Source organism: Pogona vitticeps, chromosome 2 (genome assembly GCF_051106095.1).
Source record: "Pogona vitticeps strain Pit_001003342236 chromosome 2, PviZW2.1, whole genome shotgun sequence".
NCBI lineage: Eukaryota > Metazoa > Chordata > Lepidosauria > Squamata > Agamidae > Pogona > Pogona vitticeps.
Genome location: NC_135784.1, coordinates 292,948,759 through 292,966,095, shown reverse-complemented (window position 1 = coordinate 292,966,095; position 17,337 = coordinate 292,948,759). Strand labels below are relative to the sequence as shown.

Below are 17,337 nucleotides of genomic sequence, written 5' to 3'. Positions count from 1 at the left end.
ATGAAGACTCACGAAATACTTATAATTATTCTGAAGAGATTTATGTGCATCTGGGAAGGGCTCAATGTGGTCTTAGACATTCCTTTTTCAGACCAGGGGCTGTTGCTGCTGGTTGGCAGTTTTGTCCACGTCTTAATGTATTAACCTTATTACATATACAGTATATAGGCTTTCACAAAGTTAGTACATTCAAAGTGTTGTAGCCTTTTCATTTTCTTACTGACAAAGCTTACCAGCCATCCCTGTTTCAAAGTTTTCCTCATCATCCCTGCTGTCCTCTCTTTGGCTTTGTTATCTTTCATCACGGGAACGTTTGAGCAAACACTGACAGGAGGATGGAAGAGTGAGCAAATTTCATAATCCCTTTCCATCAAATTGAGATTTTAAGGCCATCTGTAACGGAAAAGAGTCAAGTAGAACAAACACGCTTTCTCCAAAACGTGAACTACTGCGGCTGAGAAAAGCCTCAGGCTTTTGCTTCTTGGCTCATATCCTGTGGCAAGCGTGGCTGTCATATGACATCACCAGTATTGTTAGAAGAGGGTTTTTTTTTCGTGTTTAGGACTAATTTTATCCATATGTGAGAAGACACATTTTAAAAACATTAATCAGTTTAAAAGCCGGACAATCCTTTAAAATGTCTTTAAGCAGTTGACAATTCCAGGTTTTACATGTAAGGCCATAATGAATGGTGGAGGGTTTTTTTAAAAAAATTTCAGTGAGTTCTCAACTTCCATGTCATTGTTGGGATTCAGCAGATGAAATTCTTCCAAATTCTAGCTATATACTGTATTATTATCATTTAATGAGTTGTCAAATACACATTTTGTGTTTTGAGAAATGTTTCCTTTTTGGAGTAGGATTTGTCACTGGTTTTACCCAGACTGAAAAGGGAAAAAGAAAAAGAAAAAACACACAACTCAGCCTGATCTACCAGTGCACCTTATGCAGAGAAGAAGCAGCTTGTGGTTTTCTAAAGACGGGACTGATAAGGAGGGAGCTTTAGGTTTCATGACTGTGAGATGGAACACAGGCATGGGACACAGGAAGTTGTACCAAGTCAGAGGCTGTTCTTGAACTCACTCATTCCAGTCTACTTTGACTGCTTCAGCTCTCCAGGTTATCAGGAAGACATGCATAAGTGCTACAAGGGGTTCGGAGGTCTTTGTTCCTTCAGAAAAACCAGTGCAAGGACTGTACCCATTCAACTTGTAGGTGAGGACTCAGTTGATTGTGTGCTGTTCCACACCCACCACCACATAGATGAAAAGGTGGGTGGAAGATTGTGAGCCCTGTCGTTCCTTTTGAGAAGAAGGAGATTTTGAAAAGGCGTCTGTCATAAGGTTCTATGGATACATACAAGCAGAGGTGCTCTTCGACAGATTTTATTGGCTTTAGTAACTGTCCTAGGCTTGGTAGCCCCTGATGGAGGTTGGCACTCACAGGGGCTTCTTCTACGGCCTGAGCTAGCTGCTTGAGATGCAGCCTCAGCATCAATGCCGAGTGGGTTGGGTCCAAGTGGGTGAGTTTCCTCTAGTCCTTGAGTTCAGCTTCCTTGACTCTCCTCAGGAGTAAAGATGGGTGGGCCTCCTGCAAGTTCCGAGCCCTTCTCAAAGCTCACCCACTCTCCAGTCCTTGGGACTCTTGGCCTCACCTCCATTGAGATGCAAAATACAGACAGCAACTCTTCCCTAGCCTCTGCCCAGATCTCCAGCTAATCCTTCCTTCCTTGATGCCTCTTCTCACCACCCCACCTTTTATTCTGGCCTCCCCTCTTTCCTTCCCATCTGTGCCCTCATCTTGCTCCAGATTCTTCTCCTTCTTACTCTCATACAGGTGTTCTTTTACCCCACCTTCATTCCCTGCTAGCTTTGTGGTCAGAGAAGAATCAGTCCCAGTTCATTTCAGGGCCTTGGCCCAGTGACTCCAGGGCAGCTCCTGCTCTTGAGCTGGCCCATCACCGTGTCCTGAAGATGGGACGAGCAGCCCACAAGGGACGCTGAGAGCCTTCTCTCACAAAGCTTCTGCTGAAACGTTTTTCCTTAGCATGCAAAGAATTTTGGAAGAGAACCATTTAAACATACCAACCTCAGTCTGAACCGGCACTGTTCCAGCACAAGGCTTACCTTGTCCTTCGCTGACTTTGAGAACAAGGCCTGTGTTAATTAAGTTAACAGAAAGTTAAACCTTGCTAACAGGACTCAAATTACAGAAATTCTTTTGGAAGCAAAGCAGTTAATAAGTGAAATATTCCTTTTGGAGTGACCATAGTGAAGTGTGGAAGTGCCACTATTTCCAAGCCAAATAGTCTAACGAAACATATGATCAAACTTGTTCTATAAGCATATCCTTCTGTGGAAGCAACCCATTAGGATCCTTTTTACACAATGAAAAGATCCAAAGTTCAGTATTTTAACAGAGCAACCTTAGCATTCAAATGATCTTCCTCTCATTATTGAGGCAGAATGAAAAAGCAATTATAGTGAGACTGTGTAAAGAGAGTTGATTGCAGGATGGGTACAAAAGATGGAAGGTTTGCTGTTTTGCTTTTTAACCCTTCCAGTAGCCATTTTTTTCAAGTAATGCAGTGCTTCTCCAAAGCATCTTCTAACCTTTGAATAGGTTTTTGGAGGAATTAAGTGTTTTGCTGTTGGGTATAGAATGTGTAGTCCTTTAGATCAGCCATTCTCAATTTTTTTTTTTTTTTTTTTTTTTTTTTTTTTTTTTTGCCCATGGCCATAAACACAATATGAAAGAAACCGGTAAGCCCACATAATCACCACCCTCTGTGAATTTGTACTTTCACACATTTCAACTTTGACAACATAACTTACCTCCAGATCAACAGACCCGCAGTGGGCACATGGGCGCACACATGGCCCCGTGTGAGGCCCCCAAGATGGAGGCAATGATAGGAGTGCCGTCGCTCCCGAAGAATACCCATCACACCCAGACATCCCCCCACCATCCCCACCGCGTCGGGAAGAGAAAGGTGTGGAGACCCCTGATTGGGGGAAGGAGAGCACCGGACCCCTTACCCTGAACAAAGGGGTAGACACCCAAGATTTGGAGGCGGTCCTGAAGGAGTTAACCATTACCCGGGAACCGGGGAGGGTTCTGGCGGGAAACCAAGGGGTGGAGATTGAGGCTGGGGTAGGGGATAGAAGAGAAAAGTCGAGGGATATACCAGGAGGTTGGGAGTGGATATGGATGGAGGATCCCTGGACCCATAAATGGGAGCAGGTCCGGGTTCCTCGTGAAGAGGCGGAGAAGTGTCGTCAGTTGGGACTGAAACCCTGGCCTTCGTATTGGGGGGAAACGGAGGCCAAGGAGTGGAGGAGGAAGCTCCGCGAGGAACGGGAGGCAGTGGCCCGTGAGTTAGAGAGAAAGAGGCAATGGCATATCGCCGAACTGAGGAAGCTGGGGGGTTACCCGGTCCCTGGGGGGCAGAAGGAGGAGATGGGTCATCCTGGGATGGCTGGAGTGGAGATGAAGAGACACTACTGTTAATTTCGTTGGAAGAAGCATTGGACCCTGGGCTGGGATCTGTGCCGCCTATAACAGATCCCTGGAACCCAGAGACGACAAACCCATTTGTAAATAGTTTTTGGACACCGTTAAAACCAAGCCATGTTTTGCAAGAGTCTTTAAACCCCTTTGTGGGGGGAAATCCTGTTGGTGTTAATGTGGCAATAAATACAGGACCTTTTGATGTACCTCCACCGCCTCGTCCGTTTGGGGAACAGACAGCCTTACCAAACGAACCTTCACACCCCGCAATAAGCAAACATTTTTATGGCTGACCTAGAACAACACTTTCTTAACTGCTGCACCCAAAAACCACTCCTCTAATTGAGGTACATTGATGACTTTTTTCTAATATGGGCCCATGGAAAGGCATTCCTAGAAAAATTCCACAAAGGTTTCAATAACTTTTACCCAAACATCAGTCTCACCCTGGAACAATCTACTCAACAAGTGCATTTTCGAGACACCACTGTAAAGCTACAACATGAACATCTCATCAACACACTGTACCGGAAACCCATTGATTAATACACCTACTTGCATTCTTCCATCTTGAATACACAACAGAATCCATTATTTACAGTCAAGCCCTCAGATACAATTGCATCTGCTCAGATCCACAAGATACACAGTCCAAACACAAGGATTTGTAAAATGCATTCCTCAGACTACTATACCCACCCAATAAAATTAAGGAACAAATTAATAAAGTAAGAGGATACCAAGAAGCAGTCCACTACAGGATAAGGAAAACAATCAAACACCACTAGTTGCCACTTTCAGTCCACAGCTGAGACCACTCACACAACGTAAGTGATCTCCAACTCATCCTCAATAAGAACACTTCACTCTCCCAAGACCTTGGTGGCAGACCCATACTGGCTTATAGACATACCACCAACCTCAAACAACTACTAACACACAGTGGGCTTTGCAGCACTGACACAGAGATGGAAACAAAACTCTGCTACAAATCCAGATACCAGCTCTGCCCCCACATTTATTCGGGCAACACCATTACTGGACCGATCAATGTCACACACAATAAAAAAAGCACTTTTACCTGTTCCTCTAACCAATGTTATTTATGACATCTTTTGCCAACAATACCATCTTCACTCTACATAGGACAACAGGACAATCTGTATGCGAACGAGTCAATGGACATAAATCAGACATCAGGAATGACAACAGACAGAAACCCATTTCACATCATTTAATTTACCAGGACATTCCACATACAATTTGAAAGTGGCCATGCTAGAAAAAAGAAACTACCAGAATTAATATAAGCCAAGGCTTTTGGGGGCTCTACCGGATATAAACACTACAAATATTGTACTGTACTGCATCTCCCAGATATGTTCCTGCCCTTAACAGATCCACCTTAGAAATTTCTAAAGTAAAACAGATTCTACTCTGCTCCGGAGTTCATATGTTGTCTGGGTTAATTAACATACTTTACAACTGACTACAAAGAAAAGCTTATAGGGCAAAGGTTCATTGATAATTTTAAATAGCCCATCTGATTAACATCATAGTTACTCTATCATCATTATCTTACATTGTTATTTTACCATTGTTAATCTATGACAGAGGTTCTGACATTCTTTACAGCACTAATTTCTACTTAAAGCCTGTATATCAAATACACTATAACCACCCACTGATTCTGTTACCAACCAGCTACAACTTTGAGGTCATGTAGAAAAATATATGCCACGTTATATCTCCTTCTGTTATGTCTGATGAAGTGGACTTGTCCACAGAAACTCGCATTAAAAATACAGTATAAAAGTTTTTCTTTAAAGTGCCATCATGTTTTTGCCTCTTCCCCCCCCCCTTTATAAATTTTGTTTTCGCCTATAATGACTCAAAGTGGTGAAAGTGTGTAATGATTAGGACGAATCATTAGGAAATGATTTTTATAGAATATTAATATCTTTCATTTTCAATGTTAAATCCACAAGAAAACTTTTTTTAAAAATAATACATTTCAGAAACAAAACAGTAAATCACCACAGTACAATAAAAGAGCAGAAAAAACATCGTAGCACAGGATAACACAGCAATCAAACCCAGTGAAGCCCACTCTTATGTTGGCCTTAAAAGGCCTAAATTGCTTTAACATCTATAAAAATTTCAGGAAAACCTCACTGGAAAGGACGGTCTGCAAATCAGATGCCACCACACAAGAGACACCCTTCTTACTTAACCCAGCTTTACCTTGGAAGCTGGATGCATGCAGAGAAGTTTATGTATCGATCAATACCCTCATATCCACTGGGGATTTGTTCCAAGGTTCCTGCAGATACTAAAAAAATATGGATAATAGTGAACACTATATGTATATTGCATGGTGAAAGAGGAAAAAAACTAGAAAAATTATTTTCACATTCATTACCAGAACTGGCTACTAGAGAGCGCCAGAGACCATGATATATATTCTTATGATTAAAGAATACACTGCATGATCTCTGGCTCCATCTACTGGCTAGTTCTGGTAATATGTGCTGAAAATACCCTTTTCTGCTCCCCCCCCCTTTTACCATGCTGTGTATAACATTCACTATTAGTCATGGTTTTCAGCATCCATGGAAAGGCTTGGAAAGAATCTCTCACAGATATGGGGGCCCTACTGTAATCTTTAAAAACTGGATCAGCAAACCATGTTCCTCTAGATCAATGAAAATACCTTTTCTGGATTTTTTTCTTTTAATATTTTTAATATTTTCAGACTGTAGATAAGTGAAACTATGGATACAGGTCCTACTGTTTATGGGCACATCTGTACGGGAGCAGCAGTACTAACCATTATTTGTTGTTGTGTGCCTTCAAACTGGAATCAACTTATAGTGACAATAAGAGGGCTTTCAAGATCACTGAGAGGAGTGGTTTTACCAGTTCCACATCCCCAGTGCAACTCATTTGTCTCCTGGGTGCAGTTGAAATCTAAGCATCAGCTGCATCATTTGTAGTATTATCGCAAAATTGAAAAGATAAAAGGAAATAAAGCTGATGAAGAGTTATAAATTCTTCATAACACAGTCATAAACTTTAATGGGATCTACAGTCAAGCAAGATTATGGCAATCTGGAATCTTGAACACAGAGAGGTATAGGGTCTTTCTAATTGCCCCTGTTAAATTCTGTTGGTATGAGAGTCAACAGTATACATCAAACTGCATGAATAAATGGATGGTGAGAGCACTGATTTGCTCTCGAATAGGTGTCTGAGTGATAAGTTTAATTGGAAGAAAGTACAGTGGTGCCCTGCTTGATGACGAACCCCTTAGATGACGCAATCGCTTCACGATAACTTTTTTGCAATCTCTATAGCGATCACAAAACAATGTTTCTATGGGGTTTTTTTGCTTTATGTCGTTTCGGTCCCTGCTTTGGGAACCGCTTTTTCACTGGACGACGATTAAAAACAGCTGATCGGCAGTTCTCAAAATGGCTCCTCACTGTTTTCCGGACCTATTTTTGCAATACAGGGATCGTAAAATGGCCGCCCTATGGAGGATCTTTGCTGGACTATCAGGTATTTCCCCCACTGGAACGCATTAACCAGTTTTCAATGCATTTCAATGGGTTTTTTCCCCCGCTTGACGATTTTGCTTAACAGCGATTTTCCTGGAATGGATTATCGTCAAGCTGGGCACCACTGTAATAGAGCTTAAAGCAGAGGGAAAAGCAGTGATTGCCAGAGTTCTTATTCCTAATTAACCCTATGCAGCCAGTCTGATTCCTTGTGCTAGCTGTCTTAATTTCTTGAAGCTCAGTGGGAAGGTCTCTTATCTATGAACACTTCCAATGTGATTGAGAACACAAGAAAACTAGGGTCGGAGTTCTCAGTCAATATTAACTAAATAGACAGTTACCATTTCATTCTTTTGTTAATATTGGTTTTACTATTTGCCTGTTAGAGCTTTTACATCCCACCCTTTTATTCAGGAAGTTCTGCAAACTTGAAATCAAGTGTAGAGTTGAAATACCTCAGAAATACAGCAAGGTTCCCAGAACAGTCCCCTGTCTATGTCCAAAACATGGTAGAGATGGGGGGAAAAAAGCAAAAGCACATACAGGAGATGTTATTGTTGTTGAGGACAAAGCCACATGAGCGTGTTCCTACAGTTCATGTGCATAGTGGACATCCCGCAAAATAACAAAAACAGATCACAACTAAAAGTCTTGTGGCATCTTTAAGATGAACAATGTACATGTATTATGTCAGTTTTCATGGATTGCAATCCTTTTCTTCAAACAGAGGATTCTAATCCATAATGGGCTATGATCCACAATTGCTTACATTGAAATAAATTTCCTAATCTTAAGGTTGCCACAATACTTTCTTCTTGTTGTTGTTGTTGCTCAAAGGCTAACATGACTCCCTCTTCAAAAACCAATAAAAACAATGTTTCTAGGTGGCATCCCTTTTAGAATAATAAACAGGTCTTCTTGCTGAACAGGATATCACAGAGTGCCTTTAAAAGCAAAAAATAGGATCATGGAATCGGAAAAACCTAGTGGTTTGTTCACAAGAACTCTTTACCTGAACTGATAATTCATGTACTGAAGCATTCCCAGAATATTCTTGTGCGATTGTCCAAGTGTAAAAACAGATTGTAATCGTATCACTCCCATTTTGAAGAAATCTTTGATTAGGGTAGTAAAGCTTTTCTCCCTTTTCTTCTTCCCCCTTTTAAATCATGCTTTAGAAGGACCTGGTTTTGCACATAATACTTGGCAGGAGCTTGTTAATAGGTAGCTAGTTCCCTAATTGTCCATATGCTCTGACTTAATTTACTTTACAGCGGGTGCTGCCAAATGAACCATATTTAATATTCAAAGAGAGGAGAAATGTGTTCAAGACTGGTGAAAGGTAGGGTGTTTGGCTAAATCATCCAGAAACTGGTCATATGATACGCCTACAGAGCCCTTTTGGTCTACAAAGTAGGACTTTGAGAATGCAGTATTTTAAGTCTCTGAAGTCATATAAAAGTTAAATTAGGCTCCCTTGTTGCAATAAAATTGTAAGCAGTATTTCTTTTTTTAAGGTATATTGTGTAGTTTTTATGTGAATGAAATGCATTCGCCCAGCTGGCATAAGAACATGGTTGGTAATGCAAGCTCTATTTCCAAATGACATTCTGGCTTCTTATTGATGCTGTCTAAGGTTGTTAACTTGCAGGGAAACAGTAGGGTCCCAGAGAGGGCAACGGTGGTGGTTTTTCTTTCCTTTTAATCACTGTCTGATTAGCAGCTGTCAAAGAAATATTTTAAGTTGTAGCATCTTGAAATAAACACTTGCTTATATTTGTCTAATGGTTCAGATCTGTGCTGCCCAAGCGACAATTCTTTACTCTTTTTTTTCAGGGGGGAAATAAGGGAATAGGCTTATTACCAAATCAGTTATTAATAATAATTATGTGTTATTGAGTCATTTGTGACTTATGGAAACCATTTTCAGGGTTTTCCAGGTACTCAGGCTGACTCTATTCACAGGAGACACAGTGGGGAATTGAACTCCCAAGTGGTTTATGGACCAAGTGGGGAGGGTACCTCATGAACATTTCAGGGGAAGCTCCTCTTGCTGTGCTCATAAGTCATCAGAATTTGCCACAGCTAAATGATGAGATCCTGTACACATCTGGGTGCATGACTAGGCATATGACAAACATGCAATCACCATCACATCAATTAACCATAGTGGCTTCTGTGCATTTGCTTCTGTGTGCAGTAAAAAGCACTTTGTTCCTGTCTCATATATTTATATATTACAGTGGTGCCCCGCATAGCGACGTTAATCCGTTCCAGGATTAACGTCGCTATACGGAAACATCGTTAAACGGAACTAAAAAGCCCATAGAAACGCATTAAAATACGATTAATGCGTTCTTATGGGCTTAAAACTCACCGTTGAGTGAAGATCCTCCATAGGGGCAGCCATTTTCGGTGCCTCTTAAGCGAGGAATCCGTCCAGAAAACAGCCACAGCCATTTTGAAACCGCCGATCAGCTGGCTTCCCCCTACCCAGTTCCCACCCACCCCAGTCCCCGATGCTGGGAGGCGCGCACAGCCGGGGCTTGCTATCTCTCCCGGCTTGCCCCCACCCCCCTCGCCGATGCCGGGAAGAGAGTGCAGCCAGGGCTTGCTATCTTTCCCGGCTTGCCCCCACCCCCCTCGCCGATACTGGGAGGCGTGCACAGCCGGGGCTTGGTCTTCCTCCCGGTTCCCACCCACCCCCCTCGCCGATGCCGGGAAGAGAGCGCAGCGAAGGCTTGCTCTCTCTCCTGGCTTGCCCCATCCCCCTCGCCGATGCTGGGAGGCGTGCACAGCCGGGGCTTGCTCTCCCTCCCTCCTTCCCCCCACCTCAGTCCCCGATGCCTGGAGGAGAGCGCGCCCGGGGCTTGCTCTACCTCCCTCCTTCCCCCCACCTCAGTCCCCGATGCCTGGAGGAGAGCGCACCCGGGGCTTGCTCTACCTCCCTCCTTCCCCCCACCTCAGTCCCCGATGCCTGGAGGAGAGCGCACCCGGGGCTTGCTCTACCTCCCTCCTTCCCCCCACCTCAGTCCCCGATGCCTGGAGGAGAGCGCGCCCGGGGCTTGCTCTACCTCCCTCCTTCCCCCCACCTCAGTCCCCGATGCCTGGAGGAGAGCGCACCCGGGGCTTGCTCTACCTCCCTCCTTCCCCCCACCTCAGTCCCCGATGCCTGGAGGAGAGCGCGCCCGGGGCTTGCTCTCCCTCCCTCCTTCCCCCCACCTCAGTCCCCGATGCCTGGAGGAGAGCGCGCCCGGGGCTTGCTCTACCTCCCTCCTTCCCCCCACCTCAGTCCCCGATGCCTGGAGGAGAGCGCACCCGGGGCTTGCTCTACCTCCCTCCTTCCCCCCACCTCAGTCCCCGATGCCTGGAGGAGAGCGCGCCCGGGGCTTGCTCTACCTCCCTCCTTCCCCCCCACCTCAGTCCCCGATGCCTGGAGGAGCGCGCGTCCGGGGCTTGCTATCCCTCCCTCCTTCCCCCCACCTCAGTCACCGATGCCCGGAGGAGAGCGCGCCCGGGGCTTGCTCTACCTCCCTCCTTCCCCCCACCTCAGTCCCCGATGCCTGGAGGAGAGCACGCCCGGGGCTTGCTCTCTCTCCCAGCTTGCCCCCACCCCCTCGCCGATGCCGGGAAGAGAGCGCAACCAAGGCTTGCTTTCTCTCCCGACTTGCCCCCACCCCACTCGCCGATGCTGGGAGGCGTGCACAGCCGGGGCTTGCTCTCCCTCCCTCCTTCCCCCCACCCCAGATCCCGATGCCCAGAGGAGAGCGCGCCCGGGGCTTGCTCTACCTCCCTTCTTCCCCTCCACCTCAGTCCCCGATCCTGGGAATGGAGCTCAGCTGGGGCTTGCTCTCCCTCCCGGCTTCCCCCCACCCCAGTCGTCACCGCCGGTAAGCTGGGGGAAGGTATGGGGAAAAATCGCAAAGCGATTTTTCCCCATAGAGAACATCGCAATACGATCGCAAAAGCGATCACAAAAACTTCTTCGGTACGCGGATTCGTCGTTAAACGAGGCACCCGTTAAGCGAGGCACCACTGTATATGGCAGCAATCCCCAACCTCTTTAGGCCCACGGAACCGCTGGGGAAGGCAGGGCACCTCCCTGTGCTTGTGTCCATGCGCGAATGAGTGCTCTCTTGCTCTCTCACGGGCGCATGCGCAAAGGGCAGCACAGTGATCGTGTGGGTGGGTGTGCACTTGCGTGCAGGCGCAAATGGGCTGTGCGGAGGGGAGTGTATGTGGGGGCGGGGGGAGGTCTCTCTCCCCAGTTTGGCTCCGGCCATGGATCAGCACCGGGCCACGGACCAGGGGATGGGGACCTCTGTTATATGGCATATGTCAACTGCTAAGCAGCCATCAAGGGATCTGTTGAGTTGGAGGATTGCCCTGATTGCAAAATGAAAAATCACTAACCAAAAGCTAATATTACATTTCAGAGTGTTGTCCGTTGTCTCTGGCATCCAAAGTTGAACCAAATCATGGTTGGTACTGGAAATGGATTGGCCAAAGTATACTATGATCCTTTAAAGAGTCAAAGGTAATTAATGCATGGTGCTTGAATCTTATTTCTTAACGTGTAAATGGTAATTAAAATAATCAGATATTTCTTTGAATTTTGTCTACATTTACGGTTTCATTTTAAAATGATAGTAATTTGTGGCTACTTTCCCCCAAAAAACACCCACCCTTTACCATTAAAACTGAGTATGCAATGTATTGACATGTTTTGAATTTTACATCTAAAATGTTGCATAAGTCACAGATTCCATCAATATAATGATTAGGAAACAACCAACATGTCTGCTATTTTGGCCTCTCTGAATGTACACAACCTACTGTATCTCAGTGTATTAAACTGGGAGTAAATAGAATACTTGTGTGTTCCCAACCAACTCCTACCATCTTACACAGGCTCTTGAGTGCTTGTATCATGGTTATTTTTAGCCAGAGTATCCAGTTATGTCCTGTCATGTAGTTTAATCTTGAAATTAAGATTAAACTTAATTTAAACTTAAATTTAAATTAAGATTGAAATAATGAAATTAGGACATGTTACAGTTTGAGGTCCTGGGTTAAACCACAGTTTTCAGTTTTAGTTTTCAATTTCCCATGTAATAGGAAACTCACTCATAGTAACTGCTAGACAAGCAACGAAGCCAACATACAATGCTAGCAAAGAAACATTTGCTCATGGTTTAATGAACCACGATTTATTAAATTGATCATTACATCCTCTCTTAATTCTTGTGGGCTGTTAAAGAACTGCAGGGCATACAGTGGATTTAATTTGTTATTAAGTTATTGGGTTATTAAAGAACAGCAGGGCATGCAATACATTTAATTAGTGTTAGATAAGTTATAAAGCATAATTTATCTAATTTTTCTCCTGATATTTAATTAACATGAGCAAGTTTAATGTACTCAGGATCAAATTCTTAACCATTTTTGTAATCTTTTTTTATCTTTTAAAAATCCTTAGGGGAGCAAAATTATGTGTCGTTAAGACAAAAAGAAAAGAGAGACAAGCAGAGACACTTACGCAGGATTATATTATCACACGTAAGTAGCTTTTAAATGTTCATTATGTATGGAATGCTATCTCTATACAGTGGTGCCTCACTTAACGACGATAATCCGCTCCAGGAAAATCACTGTTAAGCGAAAACATCGTAAAGCGAAATTAAAAAACCCATTGAAACGCATTGAAAACCGTTCATTGCATTCCAATGGGCTAAAACCTCACCGTCCAGCGAAGATCCTCCATATGGCGGCCATTTTCGGTGCCTGTATAGCGAAGAATCCGTCCCTAAGTACATCGGGGAGCCATTTTAAGCACCTGGTGGCCATTTTGAAAACCCGACGATCAGTTGTTTTTGATCATTGTAAAGCCAAAATTAGTTCCTGAAGCAGGGAACTGATCATCACTAAGTGAAATTCCCCCATTTAGACCATTGTTTTGCGATCGTAATTGCAATCACAAAAACATCGTTGTAAAGCGAATTCATCGTAATGCGGAGTAATTGTTAAGCGGGGCACAACTGTATTGGACTCTTGAAATCTGGTAGAGAACTCATGGCTCCAAAAAATTTCAGGCCTCTATTCTTTCCAGGATGCTTTGTCACAGCATTCTGGAAAGAATGATCCTTAAGTGTCTGACCGATGGTAGTGGAACCACTCCTCATCCCACAAAAAATTGGCTTTAAATATGGAAAGACCTGTGCTGTCCAAACCCTACATTTCATGCTTCCTCTTAGAGCTTTGAAATGTTGGAGATCACAGGAGTAGCTCATTTTGACTTTTTGCCACCTGTGGCTTTTCATCTTCAACTGGAAAAATTCTGTAGTCTATCCAATCATCTGGCTTGGCAACAAAATACTTAAACCACTGAGTTATCCAGTCAGTTAAATCAGTTATCACTTCCTTGTAATTGTAGACTTTTTTGCCACCTGTGGCTTTTCATCTTCAACTGGAAAAATTCTGTAGTCTAACCAAGTATCTTAAGCCAACTAAAGTAACAGCAACCCTTTAACAAAATCATTGATTTTTTAAATTAACTTTTGAGGACAACACCGCTGATAGAGGATGCAAGGGAATTGTTTATCCTAGGGCAGTGTACTGGTTTCTACTTCCTTTAATATCTATATCAATGATCAACCCTCATGGTGCCAAAACCTTCATTTATGCTGACAGTCTCATACTCAATGCTCAGCTGGACAGTTTTCAGACAGTAGAATGTCTTTTTACAGATGTAGTAGAAGACCTTGACACGGGTTATGATAGAAACCCAACCTGAGAAAAAAGTAGATTTGTTTTGTTGTTGTTTCTGTGAATCACACACATGGGTGTTTCTGCACCTGCATAACATTTGAGAGCTCAAAGCAAGAAGGCTATTAGTTCAGCCCCCCTCCAATCCACATGTTCCTACCCATTCTTCTGTACAATCCCCATATATGCCAAACTCATATGACCCAAGCTTAACCACTAGCAAATCCTTGAGCACCTAAATTGTTAATTATAGCCCTGGGCGAAAATCGCAGCACACTTTTGCCCTTTCACACAAGTAACATGTCTTCATTTTTTCCAATAATATCTAACGGCTAATAGTGTTTAGTAGCCATATTCTAAGTGGGACTTGAAACAACCTTTTTGCTTCTCAACCAAGCTAAGCCAAAATGAGATCTTGGGTTTACATCCTCTGACTGCAGCTTTAAAATGGAATATTTCCACTTGAGCAGATTAAGTGTTATTTTTAAAAATGAGATCTATTACTTAGATGGATGTGCCTTCAAGAATATTTGCATCCACATAATGGAGTGGTGTGGGTTTTTTTAAAAGATGCCTTAGTTGTTCTATGGAAAGTCCTATAGTATGCTACTTGCCAACAAAAGTTTGGCTCTTCATGCTTCACATAATGCAGATGTACAAAATATTCATAAAGTTCTAAAGCCATCTTAACCTAGAAAGTATTTTGATTAATGATGATAAATTACACAGACACTAAATGGTAGCTTAAGCTGGATCTATATTGCAGAACTTCTGTTTTAGCTGTGCGACAACATGTAGCTGCACAGATCATAGCTTCAAGCCAAAGACTGTGTATGTCCTGTGGGTGCTCAGTTTCAGGAGTAACGTAGATAGTGGACTATCTGTTAGCAGGCTGAGTTACTTTATGGCGGAAATTCTGCCGATGTAGCTGCACCTTTGGAAAGCTGAAGATGTCACCAGCAGGAGGAGATTTTTGATAATGAAAGACTTCCTCCTCCTCTTCCATGGCTCCCACAGCTTTCACACAATGAAAAGGATGATTTCACAGTTAGGAAAGCCGTGGGAGAAAAGGAAGAATTCTTTTATTGCCAATAATCTCCTCTTGCTGGTGATGTCATCACTCTTGCTGGTGATGTCATCAGCTCATGTATCTTGTTATCGATCTTCTTACAGGAGAATGCCAAGAAAATTAAGCATAGCTGAGATGTCACTTTCTAAACGATGAGTTGGGGTGTGATGAATATCTTTTGGTCCAGTGTCTCAAGGGCCACATTTCAGTATTGGGCAATGTTAAGGGCACAAGGATAGGCCAAAGCAAACTGGACAACATCCAGTGCAATTCATACCAACATGGATATTTCCATCCCAGTATACAAAGCAAAGCTCCGCTCTATGCATAACTCTTTGGGCTGAAAATCAGAGCTATGCAACAGCTTACTGGGCTTTAAGTAGTTTCTTACCTCTGATCATTAATCAGCAAAAATAAGCCTGCAGATTGGATGATGGACCTGAACATGCTAGCATTTGCAAAATTATGTGCTCTATGTTCCCTTCTTTTGCTCTTTAATTTTCCCCTGGGTCTCACATGGTATTGTGGCACAATTGATTTTATATATGATCACTGTTATGTTATGTGCTGTCAAGTCCAAACAGACTTATAGTGACTCTAATAGGATTTTCAAGGTAAATGATATATTTAATGAGTTGCTTTACCAGTCCCACCCTGTCCTTTATGAGTTTTCATGGCCAAGTGGGTATTCGATTCCAAGTCTGCTGAGTCTTGGTCCATCACTCTATCCACACTGCTGGGTATCTGATCTTATTAATGCTAGCTGGGAGCTTTCTTTCCGAGCAAGAAGCTTGGATGGAACTAGGCTTACCCAAGCCTCAAAGCCTTCCAGTTTACGCCTTCCTCCCAGGTGCATCACATTCAGGTGCTTTTAACATGTCTCTAAAGTAAATAGAACTCCCATCATGGAGAATTATGGAAAATCTGAAAATTCCATCCCTGATAATAACATTGTTAAAGGATAGAATTCTGCATTTTGGCTTATTATCTTCTTCCCAGCCATAGATGTGCAGAGGAAGATGAAGATTATCCTAACCTATTTCCTCAGATTCATAATTTAGAGTTGGATGCAGGGAAGGGGTGGTTTGTCTGTGCTGTTGCTGATATTGTAATATTTTAAGTCTAGAACACCTTCTCAAAATATCTGCGCAGCCCAGTAAGTTCCCTTACCAAGCCATGCAAAAGTGTGGATGCAAGTATGGGACTACTGTAGATTCTAAGCCCTTTGTTGTTCTTATTGTTGTTTCACAGCACATGCACTTCCAATGTTTCGTGAACCACGCCAGCGAAGTACAAGGAAACAGCTGGAAAAGGATAGATTGGATCCTGTGAAATCCCACAAACCAGAACCTCCAGTAGCAGGACCAGGTAACCGGGTTTATTTAAAAAAAAAACTCCAGTAAACAGAAGATTGCTAAGTTTGCTATCTTATTTTGACAACCCTCAACTCAAACAAACCCTATAAAACCAAACATAAACTATACATTTAAAGTTTTAAGATGCTAGTTTAATGGGACAGTAGCTTGGTTCTTGTTGGTGTGGAAGTTTTCTTTTTTGACCTGTGTCTCTTCTTCTTGCTCTCACCACTCTGCACATCTGTTCGTTCTCTCCTGCATTAGGTCGCGGTGGTCGTGTTGGAACTCATGGTGGCACGCTGTCTTCGTACATAGTCAAGAATATTGCACTGGATAAGACTGACGATAGCAACCCTCGAGAGGCCATTTTACGGCACGCAAAGGAAGCGGAGGAGAATCCATACTGGGTTGCTCCAGCATATTCTAAGTAAGGAAACTTTCTTAAGAGGAAGTTATTGTGGCCTGGGAGGTTCCATATAAGTAGGAGACATATTTAACAACACCATACTGTGCGGTTTTTGGATAGTTGCCACTAATGTAAAAAACTGATTGTCAGTATTTTTTAATTTTTTTTAAGGAAATCAAGTTTGCCACACAAAAGAATGACACCTGAAGAAAATAGAATTAGACCTTGGAGTGGGGAGAGGCTTTCTTGGATAAAGAAAAAGGCCTAGTGCTATTGTATAAAATGCCTTTAAAGAATTTTATTTGCTTCCTACATTACTGGCAGTTATCAGGAGGATAGGGGATGGGCTGTAGATGTTCGCCTGTTCTTTTTTTTACCTCTTTAAAATAACTATACTGTACTGTCCAAACCAGGTCACAGACCTAGAGATGCTTCTTTTCTAGCAGCATGAACGAACAGTGGCACAGATTTGCGTCTTGTAAATAATTTTATGCCTGTATAAAAAGTCCAATAGTATCTTTGTCAAAACAAAGTTTTATACATTGTCAGCTTTCAGCCAGGATTTGTTTTGCTTGCTTGTGTATACTGCAGGGTGCATTGATAGTTCTGTATAAATAAATGATAGATATGAATGTTTGTTCCAAAATGTCTCCAGCTGTGGAGCCCCTTTAG

The 17,337-nt window shown here is 43.1% G+C and overlaps 1 protein-coding gene across 1 annotated transcript in view; it reads left to right on the top strand.

Annotated features, from left to right (window-relative positions):
- Positions 1–17,337, top strand: part of WDR70 (WD repeat domain 70) — a 150,171-nt gene that overhangs the window by 124,551 nt on the left and 8,283 nt on the right. Inside the window, exons 14-17 of the mRNA XM_072992826.2 lie at positions 11,507–11,607; positions 12,550–12,629; positions 16,156–16,272; positions 16,524–16,686. Of these exons, the coding sequence (XP_072848927.2) occupies positions 11,507–11,607; positions 12,550–12,629; positions 16,156–16,272; positions 16,524–16,686 (461 nt within the window). The remainder of the gene's footprint in view (positions 1–11,506; positions 11,608–12,549; positions 12,630–16,155; positions 16,273–16,523; positions 16,687–17,337) is intronic.